This window comes from Amphibalanus amphitrite, unplaced genomic scaffold (assembly GCF_019059575.1).
Source record: "Amphibalanus amphitrite isolate SeventyFive unplaced genomic scaffold, NRLGWU_Aamphi_draft 000648F_arrow, whole genome shotgun sequence".
Taxonomy (NCBI): domain Eukaryota; kingdom Metazoa; phylum Arthropoda; class Thecostraca; order Balanomorpha; family Balanidae; genus Amphibalanus; species Amphibalanus amphitrite.
This window is the reverse complement of record NW_024882142.1, coordinates 31,003-53,942: the sequence shown is the minus strand read 5'-3', so window position 1 is coordinate 53,942 and position 22,940 is coordinate 31,003. Positions and strand designations below refer to the sequence as shown.

At 52.2% G+C, this 22,940-nt stretch overlaps 3 protein-coding genes across 8 annotated transcripts; 1 reads left to right on the top strand and 2 right to left on the bottom strand.

Moving 5' to 3' along the window:
- Positions 1–45: 45 nt before the first annotated feature.
- On the bottom strand, positions 46–11,679 carry LOC122363947 (two pore potassium channel protein sup-9-like). Of its 2 annotated transcripts, none has more exons than XM_043333819.1 (6): positions 11,601–11,679; positions 9,765–9,999; positions 6,148–6,303; positions 2,261–2,766; positions 1,448–1,605; positions 46–1,054 (listed from the first exon to the last, which is right to left on the bottom strand). In XM_043333819.1, exons 2-6 carry the CDS (start codon positions 9,889–9,891, stop codon positions 910–912), a joined length of 1,092 nt encoding a protein of 363 aa, XP_043189754.1. In that variant the 5' UTR covers positions 9,892–9,999; positions 11,601–11,679; the 3' UTR covers positions 46–909. The 2 variants fall into 2 exon arrangements, with proteins under 2 accessions (XP_043189754.1, XP_043189755.1); XM_043333820.1 differs by lacking the exon at positions 11,601–11,679 and adding an exon at positions 10,300–10,417.
- A 410-nt stretch (positions 11,680–12,089) lies between these two features.
- Positions 12,090–20,823, bottom strand: LOC122363939 (tubulin polyglutamylase complex subunit 2-like). 4 transcript variants are annotated; one of them, XM_043333805.1, is made up of 5 exons: positions 20,154–20,823; positions 13,992–14,111; positions 13,539–13,739; positions 12,948–13,150; positions 12,090–12,833 (listed from the first exon to the last, which is right to left on the bottom strand). In XM_043333805.1, the coding sequence occupies exons 1-5, from the start codon at positions 20,230–20,232 to the stop codon at positions 12,657–12,659; spliced, it is 780 nt and encodes a 259-aa protein (XP_043189740.1). In that variant the 5' UTR covers positions 20,233–20,823; the 3' UTR covers positions 12,090–12,656. The 4 variants fall into 4 exon arrangements, 3 of the variants coding, with proteins under 3 accessions (XP_043189740.1, XP_043189738.1, XP_043189739.1); XR_006253459.1 differs by lacking the exon at positions 20,154–20,823 and adding an exon at positions 16,250–16,464 and having other exon boundaries at positions 12,092–12,833; positions 13,992–14,162; XM_043333803.1 differs by having other exon boundaries at positions 12,092–12,833; positions 13,992–14,162; positions 20,154–20,502.
- On the top strand, positions 16,397–20,089 carry LOC122363940 (phospholipid phosphatase 6-like). 2 transcript variants are annotated; one of them, XM_043333806.1, is made up of 4 exons: positions 16,427–16,444; positions 17,075–17,247; positions 18,393–18,492; positions 19,024–20,089. In XM_043333806.1, exons 2-4 carry the CDS (start codon positions 17,095–17,097, stop codon positions 19,428–19,430), a joined length of 660 nt encoding a protein of 219 aa, XP_043189741.1. In that variant the 5' UTR covers positions 16,427–16,444; positions 17,075–17,094; the 3' UTR covers positions 19,431–20,089. The 2 variants fall into 2 exon arrangements, with proteins under 2 accessions (XP_043189742.1, XP_043189741.1); XM_043333807.1 differs by having other exon boundaries at positions 16,397–17,247.
- Positions 20,824–22,940: the final 2,117 nt, after the last annotated feature.

The window sequence follows — 22,940 nt, the reverse complement described above, 5'->3', positions numbered from 1 at the left end:
TGAGGGCTACATCAGCAAATGATACTGGCGCCGGAGATATGTTACTTGTGAATATTGCAGTTTATTTTGATAAAGTCTGTACAATACAATGTCGCAATCACGTTGTACGCACACGCAGCTCTCAAGACAACAAAGGCACACAACCTGGCACATTTCGCGAAGATTTGCGTTCTCGAACTTTTGTGCAAGCAAATTATAGAAAGATACTGTTCACACACATTGAAAAGCTATCCAATGAACAATTGAGCAGCGGAATGCATTTACACATTACATGATGCAAGTTTTCAAACAGTGCGATGGGCGATTTTGGCATCACGCATTGCGATACAGCACACTGATGCGAGCTGCTTCTCACGGTAGATATAATCTGGGGTGAAAATTCGGGCACAATATCGGCTGTATCGCCATCATAAAGCGCGGCACCCGCCATTGAACCGTTATGATGGCCTCCATAAACCATCATTGCTCCCTGTTCGGGCGCCACGGGAACTTTCACACTTCACTTTGAAGGCCTCCCGTCGCCCTAATGAAGATCGATCCTAATCTCAATATGAATGTGCTGCCAAATTGACGAGCACTCATCTGACTTCATCGAACAAAAAGCTGGCGCGGGCCGCCGCTGCGTTTGATCAGCGCTGTCGGCGGACGTCGGCACTGGCCCGGCTTCTCACCGAGTTCCGCTGTTTCAGCGCGCCTCCGCCGCGGCAGCGGGGAGCGGCGGACAATAGCCGTCACGACGGCGGCGGCCGGGCGCCGTCCCCGGCTCCCACCGCCGCCAGCTCTCCGGAGACGCGCCGTCCCATCTCCGGCGCGAGCCATTCACCGTGGCCGCCCCGCCGCGCCGGCCGACAAAGGGCCCGCCGCTGCTGACGGGGTCCGGTATACCACCCCACCCCGGCCGGGGAGCCGCTACACGGAGCCGCGTTTGGCGCCGCCGGCCATCCGCGGCCGGAACGCGGTGATGATTTCCTCCACGGTGGGACTGGGCGTCTCTACCGTACCGGAGCGCGAGAGCAGGTGGGTGCGTCGTGAGGAGCGCCGCCGCCGCGAGCCCCTGCCGGCACACAGGCGGGACAGCTCAGCCACGGACTGACCATTTCTCTCACCGGTTGTAATAACTCTCAGACCTCTCTGCATCCACTTTCAAAGCAATTTTCTGCACCTGTCAGTAATATTTCCCTCGTCTTTTATTTAATTATCTTCCCTCACTTGCTAACGAGCATTCCCTCACATCTAGCACGTTTAAAATGTCATCACCTCTCTGTGATTATCCCCGTCGTCTGTCGGTAAATGTTAATTATATTGAGCATAGTTACTATCCTAACCAGTCATGTAACCATTCCTCTCCCACTTCCATAGGAAGCCGTTCCGCTCCCACCGCGCGGCTCTCACCTGCCGATGGGCAGCGGCAGCGGTAGCCGTTCCGCTCCCACCGCGCGGCACTCACCTGCCGATGGGCAGCGGCAGCGGCGGCCAGCAGCTGTGGCACCGGCAGCTGCACACGCTCGTCACGTCGCCGTCCGAGGCCTGCTGCTCGCGGCGCATCAGCGTCGAGCCGTTGGCCGTGATGACGTCTCCCTCCAGACGCACCGTCTCCTGGGCCGCCTGTGGGCACGGCGAGACTGGTCAGTCCCCGGGGTGGGGTCATACGGACCAGGTCAGTGACCGGGGTGGGGTCATACGGATCGGTCAGTGACCTGAGTGGGGTCGGACTGACCGGGTCGGACAGACCGGTCAGAGTGACCCGGGTAAGGTCACAGCGACCGTTTCAGTGAGCTGGGTGGGATCAGTGATCGGGGTAGGGTCATACAAACCGTATCGATGACCGGGGTTGGGGCGAGGTCACTGGTCAGTGACCCGAGTTCCGGGAAATACAGAACCGACAGATTACCACGGACCAAGGTCGGCCGATTCAAACAGCCAGACTAACGGGAAAGTCAAAAGATAAAATATCCGGGATGGCGACGCTACAGTCGTATATTTAATCTCTACCTTTTAATTAAAAATCACTATAACATCCTATCGGGAACTTCCGGTGCAGCCCACATAAATAACACTCACTCTAGCCGGACACGAGGTTCCGCTGCCGTTCGTGACGCCTTTGGATGTGTGATCGATACCAATCCTGACACCATATAGCGAGGGCTGGGCTGTTCCGGCCGGGGACGGGCGGCGCTCCGGCCGGTCAGTGTCCCCAATTCCCACCGTCCTCAACTTTCCCACCCCGCGGTCCTCACCTTCCCCACCCCGCCATCCTCACCTGAAGCGCCTCCGCCTCGTCCCGTTTCTCGTCCTCTGTGTTCATGGTGACGAACCGCAGCACGAGCAGGTTTAGACTGGCCGCCACCACGGCCAGCCCGAACAGGATGAACACCAGCGCGAACGCCACGTAGTCGGGCCGCGTGTTGAGCGCGTTGTCCTGCTGCAGCGCCACCATGTCGCCGAAGCCGATGGTGGTGAGCGTGATGAAGCAGTAGTAGACCGAGTCGAAGTAGGTCCAGCCCTCCTCGCGCGAGAAGGCCGCCGCGCCGCCGGCGATCACCAGTACGCTGAGTGTGACCACGGCGCAGATGAGGTCCAGCTCAGAGGCCTCCTGCGAGCCGCAGCCCAGGAAGCGTTTGACGGCGCGGATGACGATAGAGCTGGCGCGGTTGACGCGGTCGCCGATGCTCTGGAACATGACCAGGCCGAGAGGGATGCCGGCCAGCGCGTAGCACATGGTGAACACCTTGCCGCCGACCGTGCGCGGCGTGGAGTGGCCGTACCCTGCCGGAGGAAGGGGGGGGGGGGCGTCAGGTAACTGTGAGGGAGGACCAAGGGGAGAGGGGATTAGTCCAACTTTGCGGGAGAGTAGAGACATAAATGTGCTAAATAGTGTATTTATTTATTTATTGCACTGTAGTAGAAACCAAGGGGTCAACTGTTTCCAGCCTGACCCGATGAAGAAAGGCACGGTCTCTTGGTACCCCAATGGAGAGAAATATGTCCAATTGCCAATTTGTATCTGCCAGAGCGGAGATTAGAACGAAGGGTCAGTCGTGTTCAGCAGCGATAAGGGATTCAATAATACTGGCCACTCACAAGTTGTCCCTGCATGTTTTAAGGTCGATTCATTCCTGTGGGTGTTTTGAGCAATTGTCAGTCTGAAATATCTTGGAATTATTCAGCAGGGTGCCGCTGTGAAATACGCCCCGACAAAATACGTGGCGCCAGTCACCCGTCCGCTCACCCGAGCTACTACAGTTCCGGCGGGATATCGTACTACTCGTCAGACATTTGTCTGCTGACATGGCACACTAGGGTCTCCGAGGAGCCACAACTTCACCCCGACCCGCGCGTCTGAGGCCACTCGTTTCGCTCCTCCAGAACGTCAGCTGGGCCATAAAGTTAACAAGCTTTCGCAGAAGATCCACAGAAATATATATGAGCGCTCTTCAGAGCCAGCATGCATCTCAACATAAACCCAGCGACGGTGTCCTAGAGCACGACATACTCTGGTTTTAAAACCAAGCCAATCTCTCCCAGCAAATCCCAGTACCTCTATACTAGTCCAGCCTGCCCCGGATACTTTTATTGCTGAGATCTCCATCTTACGAGGCCTGTGCGAGTTCAACGTCCGTCTTTACTCTGGGCCGACCGAGACCCAAATCTCCGGTGCACGTCCTGGGAGCAGAGCCGACCTCTCTACACGGCCGTTGTGGCGTGTGTGTGACCTGGCTACTAATGGACGCGTCTTAGAGAGCAGAAGGGCAGGTGGACGGAAAATTGGACGGACAGTTGATGAGACAGTTGCCCAGACAGTTGGCAGGATAATGGACGGGCAGTTGGATGGAGAGTTGGCAGGGTAGATGGCCGGACAGTTGGACGGTCAAATGGACGAACAGTTGCACGGACAGTTGAGCGGATAATGGGACGGGCAGTTGGAAGGATAAATGGACTAACTGTGGGGCGGATAGAAGGACTAAGAGCTGGACGGACAGTTGGACGGACAGGGGGACAAAAATTGGACAGTACGGCGGGTAGTTAGCTAATTGCAGGACATTTGGCCTTACAGATAGATGGCTGGGAAGTTCGAAGTGAAGTTGATCGGGTTAGTTGACCGTGCCATGCCGCTTTTCTGTTCTTTCCTGTTCCGGTACGATACAGTGTCGGGTCGGTGCACTAGTTCAGTCCGTCTGGTGACCTGAGTGACCGTGACTGCAAGGCTGACCAATAACCAGTAACCACTGTCCACGGACCGGTGAACGCTGACCGTGACCACTGACCACGAGAGACCGGACATTGATCGGTCACGGTGGTTACAGGCATAGCGTCTCAGCACTCACAACACTCAACGACACTTCAGACAGAGGTGCCGTTTGAGTGTCATGCTTGGCGAGCGAATGCCGTTTGGGTGTCGTGAGTCCTGTGAGTGCCGTATGGGTGCCGAGTGAATGCCGTTCGGGAACCGTGTGAATGTCGTTTGGTTGCCATGTCAGTGCCTTTCCGGTGCTGTTGCAGTGTGAGTGTCGTTTGTGCCTATTGAGTGCCATGTGGGTGCCGTTTGGGTGTCATGTGAGCGCTGACCTGACATGTCTGCCTAACCAGAACCGAGAGTAGACACTGAGGACCCCAGAGACACAACTACCTAACTAGACTGAGACCCCACTCCAGTGCAGCTCACATCTCATGCACATCCCGAGCTAACTAAATGGACGATTTACGCAAAATATGCTCCAATTACATAGACGGACCAACAAATAAATACGAAAACGCTCCGACTGCCCGCGATTTATTCTCTCCATAAGCTCTGCCATCGTGCCTATCGTTAGTCTGTTGTCTGTGCTAATAGTGATGCATGCTCGTTAGCAGCTCACCCGAGGAGTCTCCTATTCCGGCCAGTTGATTTGGGACGTGCTTTTATCGTGGGTCGCAGGCGTGCACTGCCGGCTGCAGTACACTCGTAAATAACGTCATGTAGCCGTAAAATCCCAGCCGCCGGCAGTATACGGGGCCGCTAAATTGGGCGACCGTCTGACTCATGTCACATTTATGAGATGAGTTTCACAATGGTTACCGGGAATTAAGCGCTATTTCTGCAACGCTGAAACATTTTGCCGCACTTGATCCGAATTGGATTGACAGTAATTGCTGTCCAAGTTGTGAAACGGTCAACATTACATTTTTAGAAATAAAAGCGCACGTCAGTTGTCTACTTTTCGACGGTGGTATCTCATCTTTTCATCCTGATCTGCTTCCCATCCCCCACCCCCTCAAAGCCAACCGTGACCGAACTGAAGGTAAACCACGACCGAATCGGAAGTAAAGGCAGGACTGGAATAGACCAATTCACAAATAAGAGAAACACCGTTGCCCTACCGTAAATCTCCAGGTGAGGAATTGTTCATTACATATCTGCGCGCAGCTTCGGACGGTGGTGATATTGTCGGCAGCTGTCACCTACCTGTCACTGGTACAAGTGGCAGTGACACTGACGGTATAAGGGTTACAAAGACATGCAGTCAGTGACAGTAGACTGCTATCTAACGGCAGCATGGTGAGTAGAAACTGTTTGGAACTGGCAGAGCTGTCACATGCACTGTCCCCTACTGATGGTGGTGACTGCCGACAGCTGTCTCATCTGTCACATATGTCAACCGTCACCTCTGACAGTTGACAGTTTGACACCCACTAATGATGGTGACTGTCACAATGTCACATCTGTAACCTACCGATGATAGTGACTGTCAACTGTCGCATATGCCACATCTGTCACCTGTCATGCCTTTTCATCTGTCACATTTGATGCATGTCACCTACCGATGGTGGTGTCTGTCATCTGTCACACCTGTCACCTACCGATGGTGGTGAGCTGTGACAGGTGACACTCACCTACCGATGGTGGTGAGCTGTGACAGATGACACTCACCGATGGTGGTGAGCTGTGACAGGTGACACCTACCGATGGTGGTGAGCTGTGACAGATGACACTCACTGATGGTGGTGAGCTGTGACAGGTGACACTCACCTACCGATGGTGGTGAGCTGTGACAGGTGACACTCACCTACCGATGGTGGTGAGCTGTGACAGGTGACACCTACCGATGGTGGTGAGCTGTGACAGATGACACTCACTGATGGTGGTGAGCTGTGACAGGTGACACTCACCGATGGTGGTGAGCACGGTGATGGCGTAGTAGAAGGCGCCCGAGAAGCGCCACTGACTACCGCCCTTGAACGGCGCCGACTTGGTCACCATCGTCTCCACGATGCCGTAGTCGTCGTCGGTGATGTTGTATTTGATCCGGATCATCGCGCTCATGTCTGCAAACGGACAGCACAGTCAGTGGGTCAGAGTTCCACTCCTTGGGCCCTTATACTCTACATTGGCAGAGGCCAGAGCACATGGACAACGGCCGGAGGGCTATTTCATGACGATGGTTTTGAGATGATCTGCATGTAATGCATATTCTCACCATACTAGCGTTTATCGTGTTTTACGAATATACTGGAAGTGGTCGGATTAGGGTCGAGTAGCTTCCATTAATGTTACGCCGCCAAAGTCAAATACGTAAAAGAGCCGTCTAAGTTTTACGGATGGTTCTCTGAAAGGTCGTTGTCCGAGCTGCGGCCAAAGAAATTATTTGCCCATCTTACACCTGTCGGCAACGGATCGCCGTATGACCGATGTAGCGCTGCGCTGCCTGTAAATCGTCATGACCCCACATCGCCGCGGGTCGTTACCGCTGCGGCGTACGACGAATGAGCTGTCGACAGTGCGGGAACCGAGTACGTATATACATACACTATACATCAGTGGTGGACGTTACTGGATAATGCACCGCAAAGGATCATGGAACGCCGTCGGTGGCCGGTGCCGCCGAATCCCGGGCCAGGGTATGACTGTCTCCGTCTGAACGGCTCCCCTCGCTCCTCTCCGCTCTCCTCTCTCTCTCTTTCTCTCTCTCTCTCTCTCTCTCTCTCTCTCTCTCTCTCTCTCTCTCTCTCTCTCTCTCTCTCTCTCTCTCTCTCTCTCTCTCTCTCTCTCTCTCTCTCTCTCCTCTGCCTTCTGTCCCGTTCCTCTCTGCACGTTTGATCTCTCATAAACGACTGACTGCCTTCGTCCGCAGCGTTTCATGCCGAGCAGGGCAATCGGCACTGAAACTGAATGGGTAGGCTGTACCGCAGCACACTGGTGTATGGCGGCACAGCCTATCCTCATACAAACAGCATGAAGTTGTGCTGGCTGTTGGCGTTCGCTGAGAACTTGGGGGACACTGGGCATGTAGGTAATTTGGCAGTGGACTTTGGGCGCTGAGGCGTCTCTATTGCAGCGCTGGTGGCACTGTTCTGCTTCTCCACTTCACTAACGGTAGGTTTCCAAGGTGCAGACATTTTCATGCTGGATGCAATTTTAATCGCGGCCTAATGTCAAGATTGAACTCCTTGAAATCGGTACAGATTGGAGGAACTACTTCAAAGTATCTGGAATAGTGGTTAACCGCGTCTCAGGGAAAGTGGTTGCTGGGAACATGACAGTCTGCGCTGCCCAGCACTCGCTGGGATTGGGCGCCCTGGCAGGGACTGCAGAGTCTGCACTGGGTGTCAGTCAAAGCGGCCGGCTGGTGGCGTGAAGTCCGCAGTCTAAATGCCCAGTTGGCAGCGACTTCAATCACTTGGAGAGAAAAATAAAGGGCCAGGGTAGATTTATTTGATCATAAATCGATGTGATTGGCAATAATGGTTAAGTGATAATTGATAAATCGACCTTTGATTAGAGATAAATGGTGTAGGTACCTAGTTGTATGTCGTGTAAACAAACATTGGAACGGTTTAGTCGCCTTCTTCAGTGATCAGACCCCTTTTGGATCGATATCGCAAGATAATTGAAACAAGATAAATGCCAATAATTACATCGCTATTACATGCCAAGGAAATTGGCTATACCTACTGGATAAAATGTTTAACTGCCCGTAAGTATGAGAGCGACGTTAAACACAGCTGTTTCACCCACGAACGGTTAAGCGTACACTCATATGGAAGGTAACAACCATATACTGTATGCTCAACTGTACGATCAACTGTACGGGTAACTATCCATCAAAATGTCTGGCGAAATGCTCGGCTGCTGCAATAGTAACCGGCGGCTGAAGTCAGGTTATAAACCTACCGTAGAGGAAAGTGCAAAGGGCGCCTTCACTTCCACAGCAGCCCCAAGTTTTATTCGACGCGACGCGCTGGCAAGTGGAAAAGATTTATGATCTTTTGCTTGGTTGCTATTGGAACGACCAACAGGCGGTCCGACCTCAGTTGGGTCAATTGGCTCATGGCTGAGGTTTTCTTTTATGCCTTTGTCTTGCACTTTGGAGTCTATGGAGTTCACTAACGGACAACGGTACATTTCCACTGTCCACAGTTCCTTACGATTACTGAACAGTGAACATAATCCGATGTGGCGCCCAGCCAACTTTTATAGCGCCATCAATCACAGGGCGGTGGCGTCCAAATGAGAGCGGACTGTCGTGTGTTCTTGTCAAACTTGCAGGCATGCTTCGAAACCTTACGAGGCACGGTGACAGGTGCAGGAAGCATAGTGACATGGGGCCTAACATTAAATCTTATCTGCATTCTGCACTATTTAGTATTTAGCAATGAATTGCAATTATTCTGAGACTATATATATGGACCGATGCTGTGAAATATATCAGTCATTTGCCTCACACCTTGTCCCGAGTTCGCTGTACTTCTAAATTCATGCAGTTGGTCAAAAAGTTCAACTTAGTAACCACTGTAACCACTGCTAAATATACGTGTGACTTTATCTTAGGCATTTTACATCGTACCTGATAACGGTGGTGTGTCCGCGTTTTTTGTGTCCCTCTTGTGGATTCGTGTGGTCGCATACATTGTGCATATCAGCACACGTTCGAGTTATCCTCCAACAGACTGTTATCGTCCCAAAGAGCGGCGTCAATCGCTGGGTGTCGGGCCGGACGGGCCAAATATGCGGCGACGCCGGCTGAATGTCTGAGATCGGACCGCAGCGGAAACCGCGGCAGGGTCTCGATGACAGCTGATCAATAGTTGGTCCCTCTTGAGGGCCGTGTTTACGGTCACGCCCGCTCGGCTCAGTCAAGTCACGTCGCACATTGCTGATGCGATTGCCGTGCCTTTGCTGCCCAGTTGGTGCACAAAGCAGCGTTTTGTTATCCCACACATAATATCGTGTGAAATGATGTACAGAGCCCGCATATCAAATATCAATTAACCACGAAACACAACGCCGAAACGGTGATTTAGTGATGTCAAATGACAAAGGGAAAATGGCTCACATATCGGTAATGATCAAGTACGATGCTGCATTTTTTATGTTGTCGAAGGTTTCACATAACGGGGTATCTATTTACACACACAAACCTGAGGTGATTGACTGCTTGCCTGCCTGCCTGCCTGCCTGCCTGCCTGCCTGCCTGCCTGCCTGCCTGCCTGCCTGCCTGCCTGCCTAACTGCCTGCCTGCCTGCCTGCCTAACTGCCTGCCTGCCTGCCTGCCTGCCTGCCTGCCTGCCTGCCTGCCTGCCTGCCTGCCTGCCTGCCTGCCTGCCTGCCTGCCTGCCTGCCTGCCTGCCTGCCTGCCTGCCTGCCTGCCCATGCCTGACTGACTGACTGACTGAATGAATGAATGAATGACTGACTGACTGACTGACTGACTGACTGACTGACTGACTGACTGGCTAGCTGACTGACTGACTGACTGACTGACTGACGACTGACTGCCAATACTCACTGGTGAGCAGGTGGAGTGTTTTGATTTCGTGCTGCGACTCGAGCGAGTCGAACACGGCCGCTCCGACCAGCAGGTAGGTGAAGGTGCACACGATCAGCGATAGCGTGCGGATGTTCTGCTTCTTCATGACATGCTGGGCCGGCCGGCGGGAGGTGGCGGCCCGCTTCGCTCAGACCGGGGGGCGGCGGCGGCCCGTTCCGCTCAGACCGGGGGGCGGCGGCCCGATCACAGCTACCTGAAACGTACGATTTGTCCGGTCAGTCACGCTAACGTCGCTCGCGGCTCGGTTTATCTGAACCAATCAATTTTCGCATAGAATCTAAGCTCAAAATACCGTCCATCGATGTATATTTTGTCGATAATTGTAGCTATTTGTGAAACAGATTTTTCTGCGAGGAATTGATTATCCCCCTACGATGATCATTTCACCTTAGTTCCAATGGCTTGAGTCATGGATTGATCCTTCTCCGTTTTCATCCAAACAACTCTGATCTTTCGAGGGAAAATCCCCTTTATCGCCACGCCTGTTACTTACCGCTGAATTAGCGTCCGCCTCTTAACCCTCGCCCCGTTGGGGGGGCCATTTTGGCCCCCCCCTGTGGTTTTTCCTGAATAGCAAAAAAACGGCGGCGCGCAGCGCCGCCAAATTTTCAGTACCTTTCCGGGCATCAATTTGACACCTTCACACCAAATTTCAAGTCTTAGGTCACCTTAGGTCAGGAGTTATTGAGGTCAAACTGAGGTCATGTTCGAGCAAAAATGAGCAAAAAACATGCAATCTTGAAACGCTCACCAAATCTACAGTTATCAAGCAATTTCAAAGTTCTTTATATGGTCTAATAGAAAAAAAGCGGCGCTACAAAACTGCTATCTCGGATTTTCACAATTTTGGGTTTTTGACCCAAAAAATTTCAAAAAATTGATTTTTTTAGAAAAACTAAAAAAATCCAAAATTTTTCAGAATTTCGAAAAACCGGAATATATGTGATAGTCCCTGCGCTCTTCTATATACATACCAAATTTCAGATCGATATCTCGTTTTTTGGCCAAGTTATAGCGAAAAAACTGTTCAAAAATGATGACGTCAAATTTTTGAACTCAATTTTTAGCGATTCTAGACCTCGTACGGCAAAACAAAGACCACCATTGAACTCCCCGTGACGAGCTGCATCGATTCGATACCCATTTTATGCAAAAATATCAACTTTGAAATTTGACCTTATTTGACCTGACCTTGACCTGACCTTGACCTGACCTTGACCAAAACGTGACCTAAGCTGGCCCCAAAGGCTGCCTGACCCACATAATTGCATTTGTCATGTAAAATGGACCATAAAACATGTATCACACGACACTTTCATATTGTGACCCCCCAGTGACCTGACCTCAGTGACCTGACCTGGTATCAGTGACCTCAACTAGCAAAATATGTGTTTGAAGAACATTTCCCCATCGATGATTTTCAATGAAATGCATTTTACTCGATTTTACAACGCATTTCTTGAAATGCCTGTAAACGGTGAAAATTGGACCTTTGACCTGACCTGTGACGTCATCGGTTTGACCTAGGTCAATAAAATTGGGTCACAAGGTAGTTCCCTGATAGGGCTATCCAACACCGTTTGCCGCTTGTCGCTACGTTGCGTGGTTCTCGAGATCTTAGGGGGGGGCCAAAATGCCCCCCCCCCCAACGGGGCGCGTTGCTCGGCAGAGCCCAACGGGGCGCGGCTTAAAATGTCCTCTTCAATCCTCCGAGCTGACTCATCACCTTCCTCCCTTCACCAGCACCGTCAGTGTGACCGAGTCAGACCTCGCACGGATCCACACCTTCCTTACCACACCACACCGCCCTCCGTCGGTCACCGTTCGGCCGTCGGCTGGGCGGCAGCGACTGGCCGCTCGGTAGCGGACCTCGTGCTCCCTGTCCGGTCTCGGCGGACCGGGGAGGGCCGGCGCGGCGGGCGCAGGCGCCGGACCGCCGGGGCGGGGACTCGATCGACCGGTCCGCGGATCCCGCGCGAGCGTGTTCGCCGCCGCCGCAGACTCATCGTCGCGCTGGTAAACATGCGGCCAGATCAGAGCGTCGGCACCATATTACCGACCGGCACAAATGACCGCCGATAGTCGCCCACTGCGTCCATCGGGTGATGAGATCCCAAGAAAGTCAATCGACGGTGTGGTAATGGTTGTTGCGTTGTCTTTGGTGTTTTATGATTATAAACGAATGCCCCGTTTACGTTGAAACGTTTATTTAATTGATGCATGGTTTCATATAATAAAACATTATGTTATCAATTAATTTTTATGTTTTCAATTCATGCCTACTTTTTCGGGTTGGTGACAATTATCCGAAAACGGTTATGATTCTTATGAATTATGCTCGGACGACTGCAAACGTCTCAAGGTCACCTGTGTTTCGCCTTTGGATGTTGGGTCGAGCGAGGAGAGACCCTCCTGACCACGGGCCACACACGCACGGCTCAGGCCTCAGCGACTAGTTGCTGTGTCGGTCCCGGATTTCTGGACTTATCGAACCGTACCACTTAAACGTCATTTAAGCATACAGGTTGTCCCACCCCGGCGGTACCTTGAAAGCTGCAGATGGTTAATTAACTCTTATGGTCGGCACACTCAGTAAACCCTGTTTCTTCACTTAGATAGTATATTCATGATACAAGCGGTACCTACTGAAAATGACTTACGGCTGCGAAGCGTTCAACGAAGCCGTTTGTTCAATAGACGTTTACAGACACCCACGCACTAAAAATAGCCGCGAGTCGGATACGCTGGTGAGAGCAATTTCAATTCTGCCGTACCTACAACATGGAAATTTAATTATTCAATTCTCAAAAGGAGACACCAATGTTCCAATTGTGGGAACAAGCCATTGTTCTATTGTTTGCCTTCGGTGCTTTCAGCGTCGACCTTATCTTCCTTTTCTTTCTTGTTTTTGGAGCGAGATCGGAACAGCGCCGCGTCGACTCTGTTCGGTGGCAGGGTTCGGAAGCTGTCGCTCACTGACCATCCGCTAGACGGCAGCAGGTGCGGGGCGATGAGGGTCATCCAGGTCTGCGAAAGGGTGACACAGTCTGAGTCGTCTCATCAGACGGTAAATCATATGATTTCATTTCATTGATGAACCTGCTGTACTCCAGACTTCGGAGGCTCGTATAACATGCCTACCTTCGCCATGTGCCCCAGGCCATACGGCGTGAACTTCCACTGCCACTGCGGCAGCGCCAGGTGCGCCAGCAGCATGCGGAAGTAGTCGGAGAAGGTGTCGGTGAGCCGGTGCCAACGGCAGGAACGGTCCAGCAGCCATACGGCGGCCGGCGCCGGCGGCGGGCCGCCGGGCTCCGGCCGACAGTGCGCCAGGCACACTGAGCCTGGCACACAGACGGACAAACGAGGGGTCAGGACGGGTCACACCGAGCTCAGGGCAGCCCAGAACGGCACCACCTGATCTGCCCCCATCCTACACACAGCACCTGCCCTGTTGCACAACCGCCGCCGGCCCACACACAACAAAGACCAGCTGGCCCGACCCTCCACCCTCACACGGACTGCACCTGACCTGTCCACCGTCCTATAACTTAAAACACGGAGCACCCCCTATATATCACGAACCAGATGACCTGTCGGCTGTCCCTCCACCTTACTCAGCACACAGAGCATCTGACACGTCCCCCTGCACAACACGGAGCACCTGTCCAATGCACATCCCTCTTCCCGTCAGAGGAAGGGACACCACCCGTCCCTTCTTCCGGCGCTCACCGTGCTCGCCGCACCTCTCCAGCTCCAGCACCAGCCACCGGCTGCTGAGGCGCGGACACGGTGTCCCTCCGCCGGGGGACGGCTCGGCGCCGGCGGCGTCCACCTGGGCCAGGGGCTCGTCAGAGCCGGGCCGCAGGCCGCCGAGTCGGCTCAGCTGAGCCAGCGGCCGCAGCTCGGCGCGGCCCACCTCGAACCGGTCACCTGCCGCATGTACATACGGACCGCCGGACGTCGTCAACGAATCATCCAGGTCAACTAGAGATATGCGGCGGGAGGTGCTCAATGGTTCCTGACTGCCGGAGAAGTTGTCTGAGCAATGAGCGAGGGATCGCTGTTGGCGTCATCTGCAACTTTTTCTGGAAGGGAGGAGATTCTAGATCATGCACTCTGGGTACCTGCCCAATGCCATTCGCACCCACTGGCACCCCGTGTCCCGTGGTCCCCTCGCCGTACCTGCCGGCACTCGGTAGTCCCAGGCAATACGCAATCCGTCTGTGGCCAGGTAGAAGGCGCGCAGGTCGGCGGGCAGCTCGGTGGCGTAGCGCTGCTCCCAGCCGGCGATGGCCAGCCCGTCTACCGGCAGACACGTCTCGACACGGACGTTACACACGCCCGGCACCGCTGCTGCAGAGACACGGGTCACGGACGATGAGGTCGGACGGGTCAGGTGAGGAGGGTGCCCACTGCCCAGTGCCCACAGAGGACGATGCGTCGATGAGGCTCCGCATGCGTCTTAGGATGGCGCGGCGCCATGCTAAGACGCATTGAGCATTCAGTGCGGTACTGTGGTGCGGCTGCGTTATTCGTTATTCGTTGCCTCGCATGATGTAATGTAACAACCACGTGTGTCGCCGGCCGGCACGGGAGTCCCCGGGCCGGCGCAGACCGATTCGCGCGCCGACTTGTGACGTCGCTACCCCCCCCCCCCCCCCCCGGTGCTGGGGGCGGCCCAGGGCGCGGCGGTGAACCTTGTACCCTTTCACGAGGCAACCGCATGTCTGCAGCCTGCAATACAGTGGGCTGCTGACCAATCCGCGCTCGACCCGTCGCCGCGTGGTCTCCGAGTGTTTCTGCGCATGTCTGGGGCCCGGCCCGCTGCGTCGGGCCGCGCGCTCCCCCGACATTCTAGGCCGAGCTCTTGACCCGAGCAGACGCGTCACGTCTGGCTCCATTAGGCCCGTTCTGTCCGGGATTTAGAACTTTTAAATTAGGCAGGGCATACTTGGCAAACTTGGATTCCATTCTCGTCTTTTCGTCACTCCACTGCATGATTCGTTGTTTCGGTTTTGCCTTCGTTTTGGAGCTTAAAATATAACAACCCGCTCTTAAATTAATTCTTTTACTTGGGGCCGTTTGGATCGTTTGGATAGAACTGATTGAATTTTTGGAACACGCACCAGGTTGATATTCTCCATTTCTGATTAACGTAAAACCCAGTCACTGATATGAGGTGAACAGCCCCACAGCACCACATATTACTGTGGTGCGCCTGCGTTATTCGTTATTCGTTGCCTCGTCCCTTGGATGATTTAACCCTCGCCGGCCGAGGGTGGGGGCGGGTGCCGCCCCCCCCCCATAGGGTTTTTTTCGCGATAGCTCCGAACACGCTAGCGATAGAGAGCTGAAACTTGGCATACCTGACCTTTGATCCAAGCCGGATCTTTTGACACCAACCGCATTTTTGGGTCAGGTCAGGTCACTGACCTATGACGTCATAAGTGAACCTCTGCACGGTCTTCAGATGTCGCAACTTCGCAACGCCCTCACTGCCAGAGGAGATGTCACAGGGAAATGAAACTTGCAGGATCTAGTATCCATTATGAGTCCCACAACTTGTATATCTCGGATTTTTCCTAAAGGTCATATGAGGTCAGGTCATTTTCGTGACCTCACCATTATAAGTCAATGGGGAAAAATGAAAACTGCTATTCTGGCGCCGGGAACGATCTCCAACTATCTCAAGCACACAGAATCGTGATTTGATGCACTCCTTGCAAGGTTAGATGCGTCACTTTTGCAATGTTGACCTTGCGTGACGTCATTTATGACGTCATCAAGGTCATATTAGTTTTTCGTCAATAACTCTTGATCAAATTGAGCTAGCGAGCCGGGAAAGCCACCAATGGACTCAGGAAGACCTGCCGAATCGAATGATATGCGACATGACCTCTTTCGACCAACTTCGTGACCTGGGGGTGCTGACCTGACCTTGACCTGAGGTCAACACCCCAAGTTGACCTGACCCAGACGAAAAGTATATCATTCGACGCGCCTGAGCGAGACGAACACGATGCTGCCAAAATCGGCGCTCTGCGGCCGTTTTTTGCGAAGTTATTCACCAAAAACTGAACCGTACCTTGGGGCACTTGACCTGACCTCAGAGGTCACCGGTTGACCTAGGACCTTAAAATCGGGTACCAATCTCTGCGTCTCGTAACGGCGCACACGCTCGTTTTTTTCCGCGACGCGCTAGCTCCACCAGAGGCGAAACGGCGAGGGGGGGGGTCGTACCCGCCCCCCCCCCCTCGGCCGGCGCGTATGTAGAAAACCAATAGGTCCGGCGAGGGTTAACAACCACGTGTGTCACCGGCCGGCACGGGAGTCCCCGGGCCGGCGCAGACCGATTCGCGCGCCGACTTGTTGTGACGTCGCTACCCCCCCCCCCCCCCCGGTGCTGGGGGCGGCCCAGGGCGCGCCAGTGAACCTTGTACCCTTTCACGAGGCGACCGCGTGTCTGCAGCCTGCAATGCTGTGGTCTGGTGACCAATCCGCGCTCGATCCGCCGCCACGTTGTCTCCGAGTCTTTCTGCGCATGTCTGGGGCCCGGCCCTCTGCGTCGGGCCGCGCGCTCACCCAACATTCTAGGCCGAGCTCTTGACCCGAGCAGGCGCGTCACGTCTGGCTCCGTTAGGCCCGTTCTGTTCGGGACTTAGAACTTTTAGATTAGGCAGGGCATATTTGGCAAACTTGGATTCCGCTCTCGTCTTTTGGTCACTCCACTGCATGATTCGTTGTTTCGGTTTTTGCCTTCGTTTTGGAACTTAAAATATAACAACCCGCTCTTAGATTAATTATTTTACTTGGGACCGTTTGGATCGAACTGATTGAATTTTTGGAACACGCACCAGGTTGATATTCTCCATTTCTTTCTGATTAACGTAAAACCCAGTCACTGATATGTGGTGAACACTGAACAGCCTCACAGCACCACAGTACCCCCAGCCTCATATCGTCTGTTCTGCAATCGCCATTCGCCTTATCATGCGAAATTTCGGACTTTTCGGTAGTGAGCTGAAATTTGCTCAAACAGCCATACAAGCTTGCAATACCCAAGATTCCTTTACTACTCGAAATACCAGGACTGCCTAAAAACTTTATCATAGGGTAAGTTGGCAGTAATTTGGTAGCTATTGTTTCATTCAAATATGACGCAGCTAAGACATTTACATAACGAGAAAATATTTTTTCACAGAGATTTTGTGCGTAACCACTGTATGTGTGTATAAACATATTCTCATTTGTCAACCACATTATAGAGTTCAGTGATCAACCAAAAATGGACCAAGCCCCACAGAGCAAAAAGAGGGAAGTTCATCCCATGCTGAAGAAGATCTTGGACTTTGACAAAGATGTCAGTGGACGGATATGCTTTGCAGCAGAAAAGAAATTGCCAATTAAAAAATGGAAGCCTACATTTAAACTTCTAGAGGTATGTATAATTAATCATGACATAAGTTGGTGTTAAAGGGACCCTCCCACCTTCAAAAAAGTTAATGAATTGGCATGAAAGTGATGTCGCTTGGTTCAGAAAGAGCGAAAACGAATATCTACCAAATTTCATCAAAAAATATTCACCGGTTTTCAAGATATTAGACTTTTACTTTTGTTTACTTTTTGGGATCTCAGCTGTTCCTAGCAACTTTATTTGAAAGTGCAGCACTTGTTGTGCGCAAAGCGGCATATACCACCGTGCCACCAAATGTTTTAGTAAAAATTTAAAATCGTTAGAACTGCGCTGACGTCACAAATTCTAAGGGGGCATCCCAATGCATTAGCCCCTTAGTATCCGAAAACTGCAAGTTTGAAATTCCATATCTCCGAATTAAAGCATTTTTCGATGTTGTGAGTGCCCAAACCAGTATTTTCAGGCCATGGCCACCAATTTGGCTATCTCAACTCAAAACTAATGTTAAGGTGGGATGGTCACTTAAACCAGCATTGCAGGTCATGGTAGTGGGCACTCAACTGCTGCTCAGTTCACCCCACTCAGTGTGTTGAATGTCAATGTATGTGTAGGCATTGAGCCAGATTGTAAGTGCAATGATACAATTCATAGGCATCAAGGATGCATTATTGCACTCCAGGCAATCATTTGAAATGGGCATCAATGACTGTAAATGCTTAAATTATCAAAGCAACTGAGTGATGTAACTATAACGGTGTGTCCCAGGAAGATGCCAGATTGGGACGATGTAAATATTTAGACCAAAATAAGCCTGACCTGACCTAACCTTACCTACAACCTACAAACCTGCAACCTACCCTACAAACCTACAACCTACAACAGTATCTGGCATCTTCCTGGGATGCCAGGCCTACTTATACCACTATAACTACGATTCTGTTTATTATCCATATTTCAGTGTTCTAATGTTTGCTGTCATTTTTGTGCATAAATGGAATAATCTCTACCATAGGGTGTAGGGATTTGCTTGCTTCTTTTAATCAAGTTATAATGTTTTTAATAGCACCTAAATTTCAGGAAAGTGACTCTGTCTGAATAAGGCATCTGTGCATCTATTCATCGCTGACTATTCATCATGGGTGTTATTACATTTTCTGTGGTAATTTCAGGTTAGCTGTCATGGAGTGCCAACCATTGCTGCAACAGTAGCTGGAATATACCTGTTCAGAGATAGCAGCATTGACTGCTTTCTTGTCAATGTTCTGATGGGTATGTAGTATGAATAGTGGGATAAGTTCCATTGTAACCAGATCTGCCACTTGAAATATTGCTGATGGTGATTGATGATTCAAATATGAATAAATAGTTACTGTGCCCTTGCTATTGAAAACATTGAATAGAAAGGCTGTCTTTGACTTCAATATATTCCATTGGAAGTAATCCTAATAAGCTGAGATACTGTACGGGGACCCGCAGCTGCTTCTGTACACGAACCCCAACTCTAGCCGTCTGTCCTGTCCAGTAACAACCGATAACATTGATATCGACTGCCGGTCCCTGTACAAGAGCAGCTGAGGTTTTCTGTGCGTGCCCTTTGAGAGCTTATCGTTGTTCCCTGTGAGGGTGCTAGGACAATTTACTCAGGGTCGCTGTACAGTAGCAACTGTGGGTCCCTGTACCTGTGTCACATGTTAGAGTGATAACTTGCAGGTTGCAATGTTGCATGATGTAATTCAATTGAGAGTAGCCACACAGTAGTAGTGAGCGCTAAGGGTCACTCCGGGTGGGTGCTGTCGGCAGCGCTGCTCCTGGACCTGGTCTGTGTGGCCGTGGTGAAGGCGGTGGCCCGCCGCCGGCGGCCCGCGCCCAACGAGGACGACCTGCTGACCGTGGCCGCTGTGGACAAGTTCTCGTTCCCGTCCGGCCACGCGTGCCGCGCCGTGCTGCTGACGGGCCTGCTGCTGGCGCGCGGCGGCTGGCCCACGCTGCTGGCGCCGCCGCTGCTCGCCTGGGCCTGCTGCGTGTGCGCCTCGCGGCTGCTGCTGCGCCGCCACTACCTGCTGGACGTGCTGGCCGGCATGGCGCTGGGCTACCTGGAGCTGGCGGCCACACTGTGGCTGTGGCTGGACGCCGACAGTTGCCGCGGCTGGGTGCGCTGGCTGGGCGGTGTGCTCGGCGACGACGGCGCTGACGGCAGAGAGCTGTGACCGGGTCAGATTACTGGCTCGGCCGGAGCTGTGACCGGGTCAAGTCACCGCTCAGCCGGAGCTCTGACTGGGTCAAGTCACCGTCCAGTCGGAAAATGTGACAGAGTCACTGGTCAGGTCACTACCTCGGCCACGGTCCATGGCTCTGACCGGGTCACTTGATCGCCCGGCCGGTGCAATGAGTGGTCCCAGCGTGGACGGGTGATTTTGATCGTCATAATAGTTACTGCCATGCTCTGCGCCAGTATGGGTAACCGTTTGGGGTTGTGCTCTGTCTCTGTGATGGTCTGTATTTTTGAATAGTGGTACATAGATTGACAGATATCTGCTGTTTGACGTGTGATGTCCGATCATCTTATGATGTTTATTTTCCGGGACTGTTATCGTTGCTTACACCTACCATTAGCTGATTTTGTGGTGTAATTATTTATGATCTAGACATTTCCGCGCATTTTGTGCTTAATTTTTGTCTCACTTTCTTAATTTGATTCTTCTTCTCTACGCATTGTCACTAAATTGAGAATATATAAATATGCTTGCAAGCGATAGTAATTCGTCATGGCGTGGTCTTTTGTGCATTGTGATGATATTGTGATTGTAAATGGTTACGAATTGTTATTGTAATGTAACCAAGACAATATATGAGTCATGAGATCATATTGATATAAGATCATATTTGTGGCTAATCGCGCTAGGCGTTCTGAGTCCCGCCTTCTGACTGACCTAGCGTTCGCTGAAGACCCAGGCTCAGGTAGTCCTTGTAGCATTCAAGATAGAGCTGCAGCGCCTTTTCCTCCTCCATGTCGCCGCTCGGTCTGTCACAGCGGTGGTCTTCAGTCACTGATCGTCGGCCGGGACCGGTGGCAGCTCCCCTGCGCCGCCACGAGCGGTATCGTTGGTTGTCATAGTAACAGGACGTCCGGCAGCGGTAGGGTTCAGCAGTTGAAGGTCGGAGCTGCTCTATTTGCCGTACCGTCGCCTAGCGTTTGTGTGCGTGAGAACGTGAGAATGGGCTTTCGGAAAATACGGTGTGTGAAGTAAGGATAATTTCAGTACCTATCCCGGAAGACCCGTATCCAGCGCAGCTACTAGCGGGCAGTCCGGAGCCCTGTTCAAGTGCTCTGCGGCCGCCGCGGCTCCCGCGGCCGGGAGGCGGAGCCTAATTTTGGTTAGGTTGAACACCCTCGCGGATGCGGCCGCTGCGGCCGGCGACGAGAATGGCACGTTTTTTTTTTTTAAAGGAGATGCTGATCAAAATTTTGTGCGAAATTGCTTTATAATGGCTTTATTACTTCAATTAATACCTTTTTGAAGCAATTATTCCATAACAACATAATAAAATCAACCGAAACAAAGAGCGAAATCCACAATGTTTTGTCTCACGCGCGCAGTTAATGTCGAAGTTTCCCTGCGGTCGCTCCCGAGCGACCGCGGGAGCCGCAGGAAGAGCTACGCATTACCCAGAATGCTGCTCTCGCCTGATTGGCCGCCAGCTAAGCTCCGCCTTTTTGGCCGCGGGAGCCGCAGCGGCCGCAGACACTTGAACAGGGCCCAGGCGTCCATGTTCATCGAGAGTGTGAAGCTGCTTTTCGCTGGGACCATAGTTCACTTAGAGGCTGAAAAGTGAGACAAACTGAAATTGAGAGACATAAAAGTAGTCGAACTGTACCATCCGGCATTGAAACTGCGACAAAGGAGTTTTCGTGTCCGTGAACTCCCTTGAATGCGTGCTAGCTAAGCTGGGGTGCTAAGCTGCTACACCGCAAGATTTTTTTTTACTTCAGCATTCATGCGAGCGGTAAAAAGTGCTGCCACTTTGCTACCATATCGTTCAGAAATGGCGCAACTGTTTCATTCAATGTTTACATTTTTTGTTGCGACCAAGGCAGTATATACCGTTGCGACCTGATGTAACGGAAGTTAGCAGGGATTCAGCAGGGGTTCAGCAGGGATTCAGCAGGGATCGACGGCCCCTTCGATTTCGCTGAATTTTGGTGGAGAGGTGCAGAATGGTGTCCTCTATCGAAAATCCTAGTGCCAAAATGCGGGGAATCCATCAGGGGGGCCACAAATCCCAAAAAACAGTATGCCCTCAGGGCACAATCGACGAACTTTAAAAAACCCTACTTCTAGCCGTCAAAACAACTAAAAATGCACGTCATTCGAAAGAGGACAAAATTTTACGTGCAACGGTACCAAATTTAGGGGGCTAGCGCCCCCCTGAACCGAACAAAACAGCTTCAAATATATGGGCCCGGGAGTATGCCCTCGGGGCATAAATAAACGTTTTCAACAACTTCAGGCCTATAACATCGACAAAATCCAGCAATATGCACATCATTGGAAAGAGCGTAATTTCCCAAACAAAAAACACAAGTAACATTTTTCGATGGGGCCCACCTGGGGCCCACGGGACCCAATTGAAATTTGGGGCCCAATGGGGCGGCCCCTACGATTTTCTTCAAAATTTGCACAGACACTCTCCTGGGCCCCCTCTTCTATCTGGCTGAAGAAACCTACCGGGGAATCTAAAGGAAGGGGCCTAAAGAGGGCCCCAAAGAGGCCCTTTCTAAGTATTGCCCCTAATTTCGCGACCAACCCCGGCAATATGCACATCATTGGAAAGAGCGGAATTTCCCAAACAAAAAACCCAAGTAACATTTTTCGATGGGGCCCACCTGGGGCCCACGGAACCCAATTGAAATTTGGGGCCCAATGGGGCGGCCCCTACGATTTTCTTCAAAATTTGCACAGACATTCTCCTGGGCCCCCTCTTCAATCTGGCTGAAGAAACCTACCGGGGAATCCAAAGGAAGGGGCCCAAAGAGGGCCCCAAAGAGGCCCTTTCTAAGTATTGCCCCTAATTTCGCGACCAACCCTGGCAATATGCACATCATTGGAAAGAGCGTAATTTCCCAAACAAAAAACCCAAGTAACATTTTTCGATGGGGCCCACCTGGGGCCCACAGGACCCAATTGAAATTTGGGGCCCAATGGGGCGGCCCCTACGATTTTCTTCAAAATTTGCACAGACACTCTCCTGGGCCCCCTCTTCAATCTGGCTGAAGAAACCTACCGGGGAATCCAAAGGAAGGGGCCCAAAGAGGCCCTTTCTAAGTATTGCCCCTAATTTCGCGACCAACCCCGGCAATATGCACATCATTGGAAAGAGCGTAATTTCCCAAACAAAAAACCCAAGTAACATTTTTCGATGGGGCCCACCTGGGGCCCACCAGACCCAATTGAAATTTGGGGCCCAATGGGGCGGCCCCTACGATTTTCTTCAAAATTTGCACAGACACTCTCCTGGGCCCCCTCTTCAATCTGGCTGAAGAAACCTACCGGGGAATCCTTTGGGGCCCTCTTTGGGCCCCTTCCTTTGGAATCCTTTGGGGCCCTCTTTGGGCCCCTTCCTTTGGATTCCCCGGTAGGTTTCTTCAGCCAGATTGAAGAGGGGGCCCAGGAGAGTGTCTGTGCAAATTTTGAAGAAAATCGTAGGGGCCGCCCCGT

Bases quoted from the DNA above. Each gene is read 5' to 3' on its own strand.
- LOC122363940 (XM_043333807.1), top strand. From the start codon at position 17,095: ATGGACCAAGCCCCACAGAGCAAAAAGAGGGAAGTTCATCCCATGCTG. The intron at 17,248-18,392 runs GTATGTATAATT...TGGTAATTTCAG, and splicing joins CTACATTTAAACTTCTAGAG to GTTAGCTGTCATGGAGTGCC. The intron at 18,493-19,023 runs GTATGTAGTATG...TGCTGTCGGCAG, and splicing joins TCTTGTCAATGTTCTGATGG to CGCTGCTCCTGGACCTGGTC.
- LOC122363947 (XM_043333819.1), bottom strand. From the start codon at position 9,891: ATGAAGAAGCAGAACATCCGCACGCTATCGCTGATCGTGTGCACCTTC. The intron at 2,767-6,147 runs GTGAGTGTCACC...TTCCTCCGGCAG, and splicing joins CACCGTGCTCACCACCATCG to GGTACGGCCACTCCACGCCG. The intron at 1,055-1,447 runs GTGAGTGCCGCG...GTGTGCCGGCAG, and splicing joins CTGCCGCTGCCCATCGGCAG to GGGCTCGCGGCGGCGGCGCT.
- LOC122363939 (XM_043333803.1), bottom strand. From the start codon at position 20,232: ATGGAGGAGGAAAAGGCGCTGCAGCTCTATCTTGAATGCTACAAGGAC. The intron at 13,740-13,991 runs GTACGGCGAGGG...TACATGCGGCAG, and splicing joins GGACTACCGAGTGCCGGCAG to GTGACCGGTTCGAGGTGGGC. The intron at 12,834-12,947 runs GTAGGCATGTTA...ACCCTTTCGCAG, and splicing joins GCCTGGGGCACATGGCGAAG to ACCTGGATGACCCTCATCGC.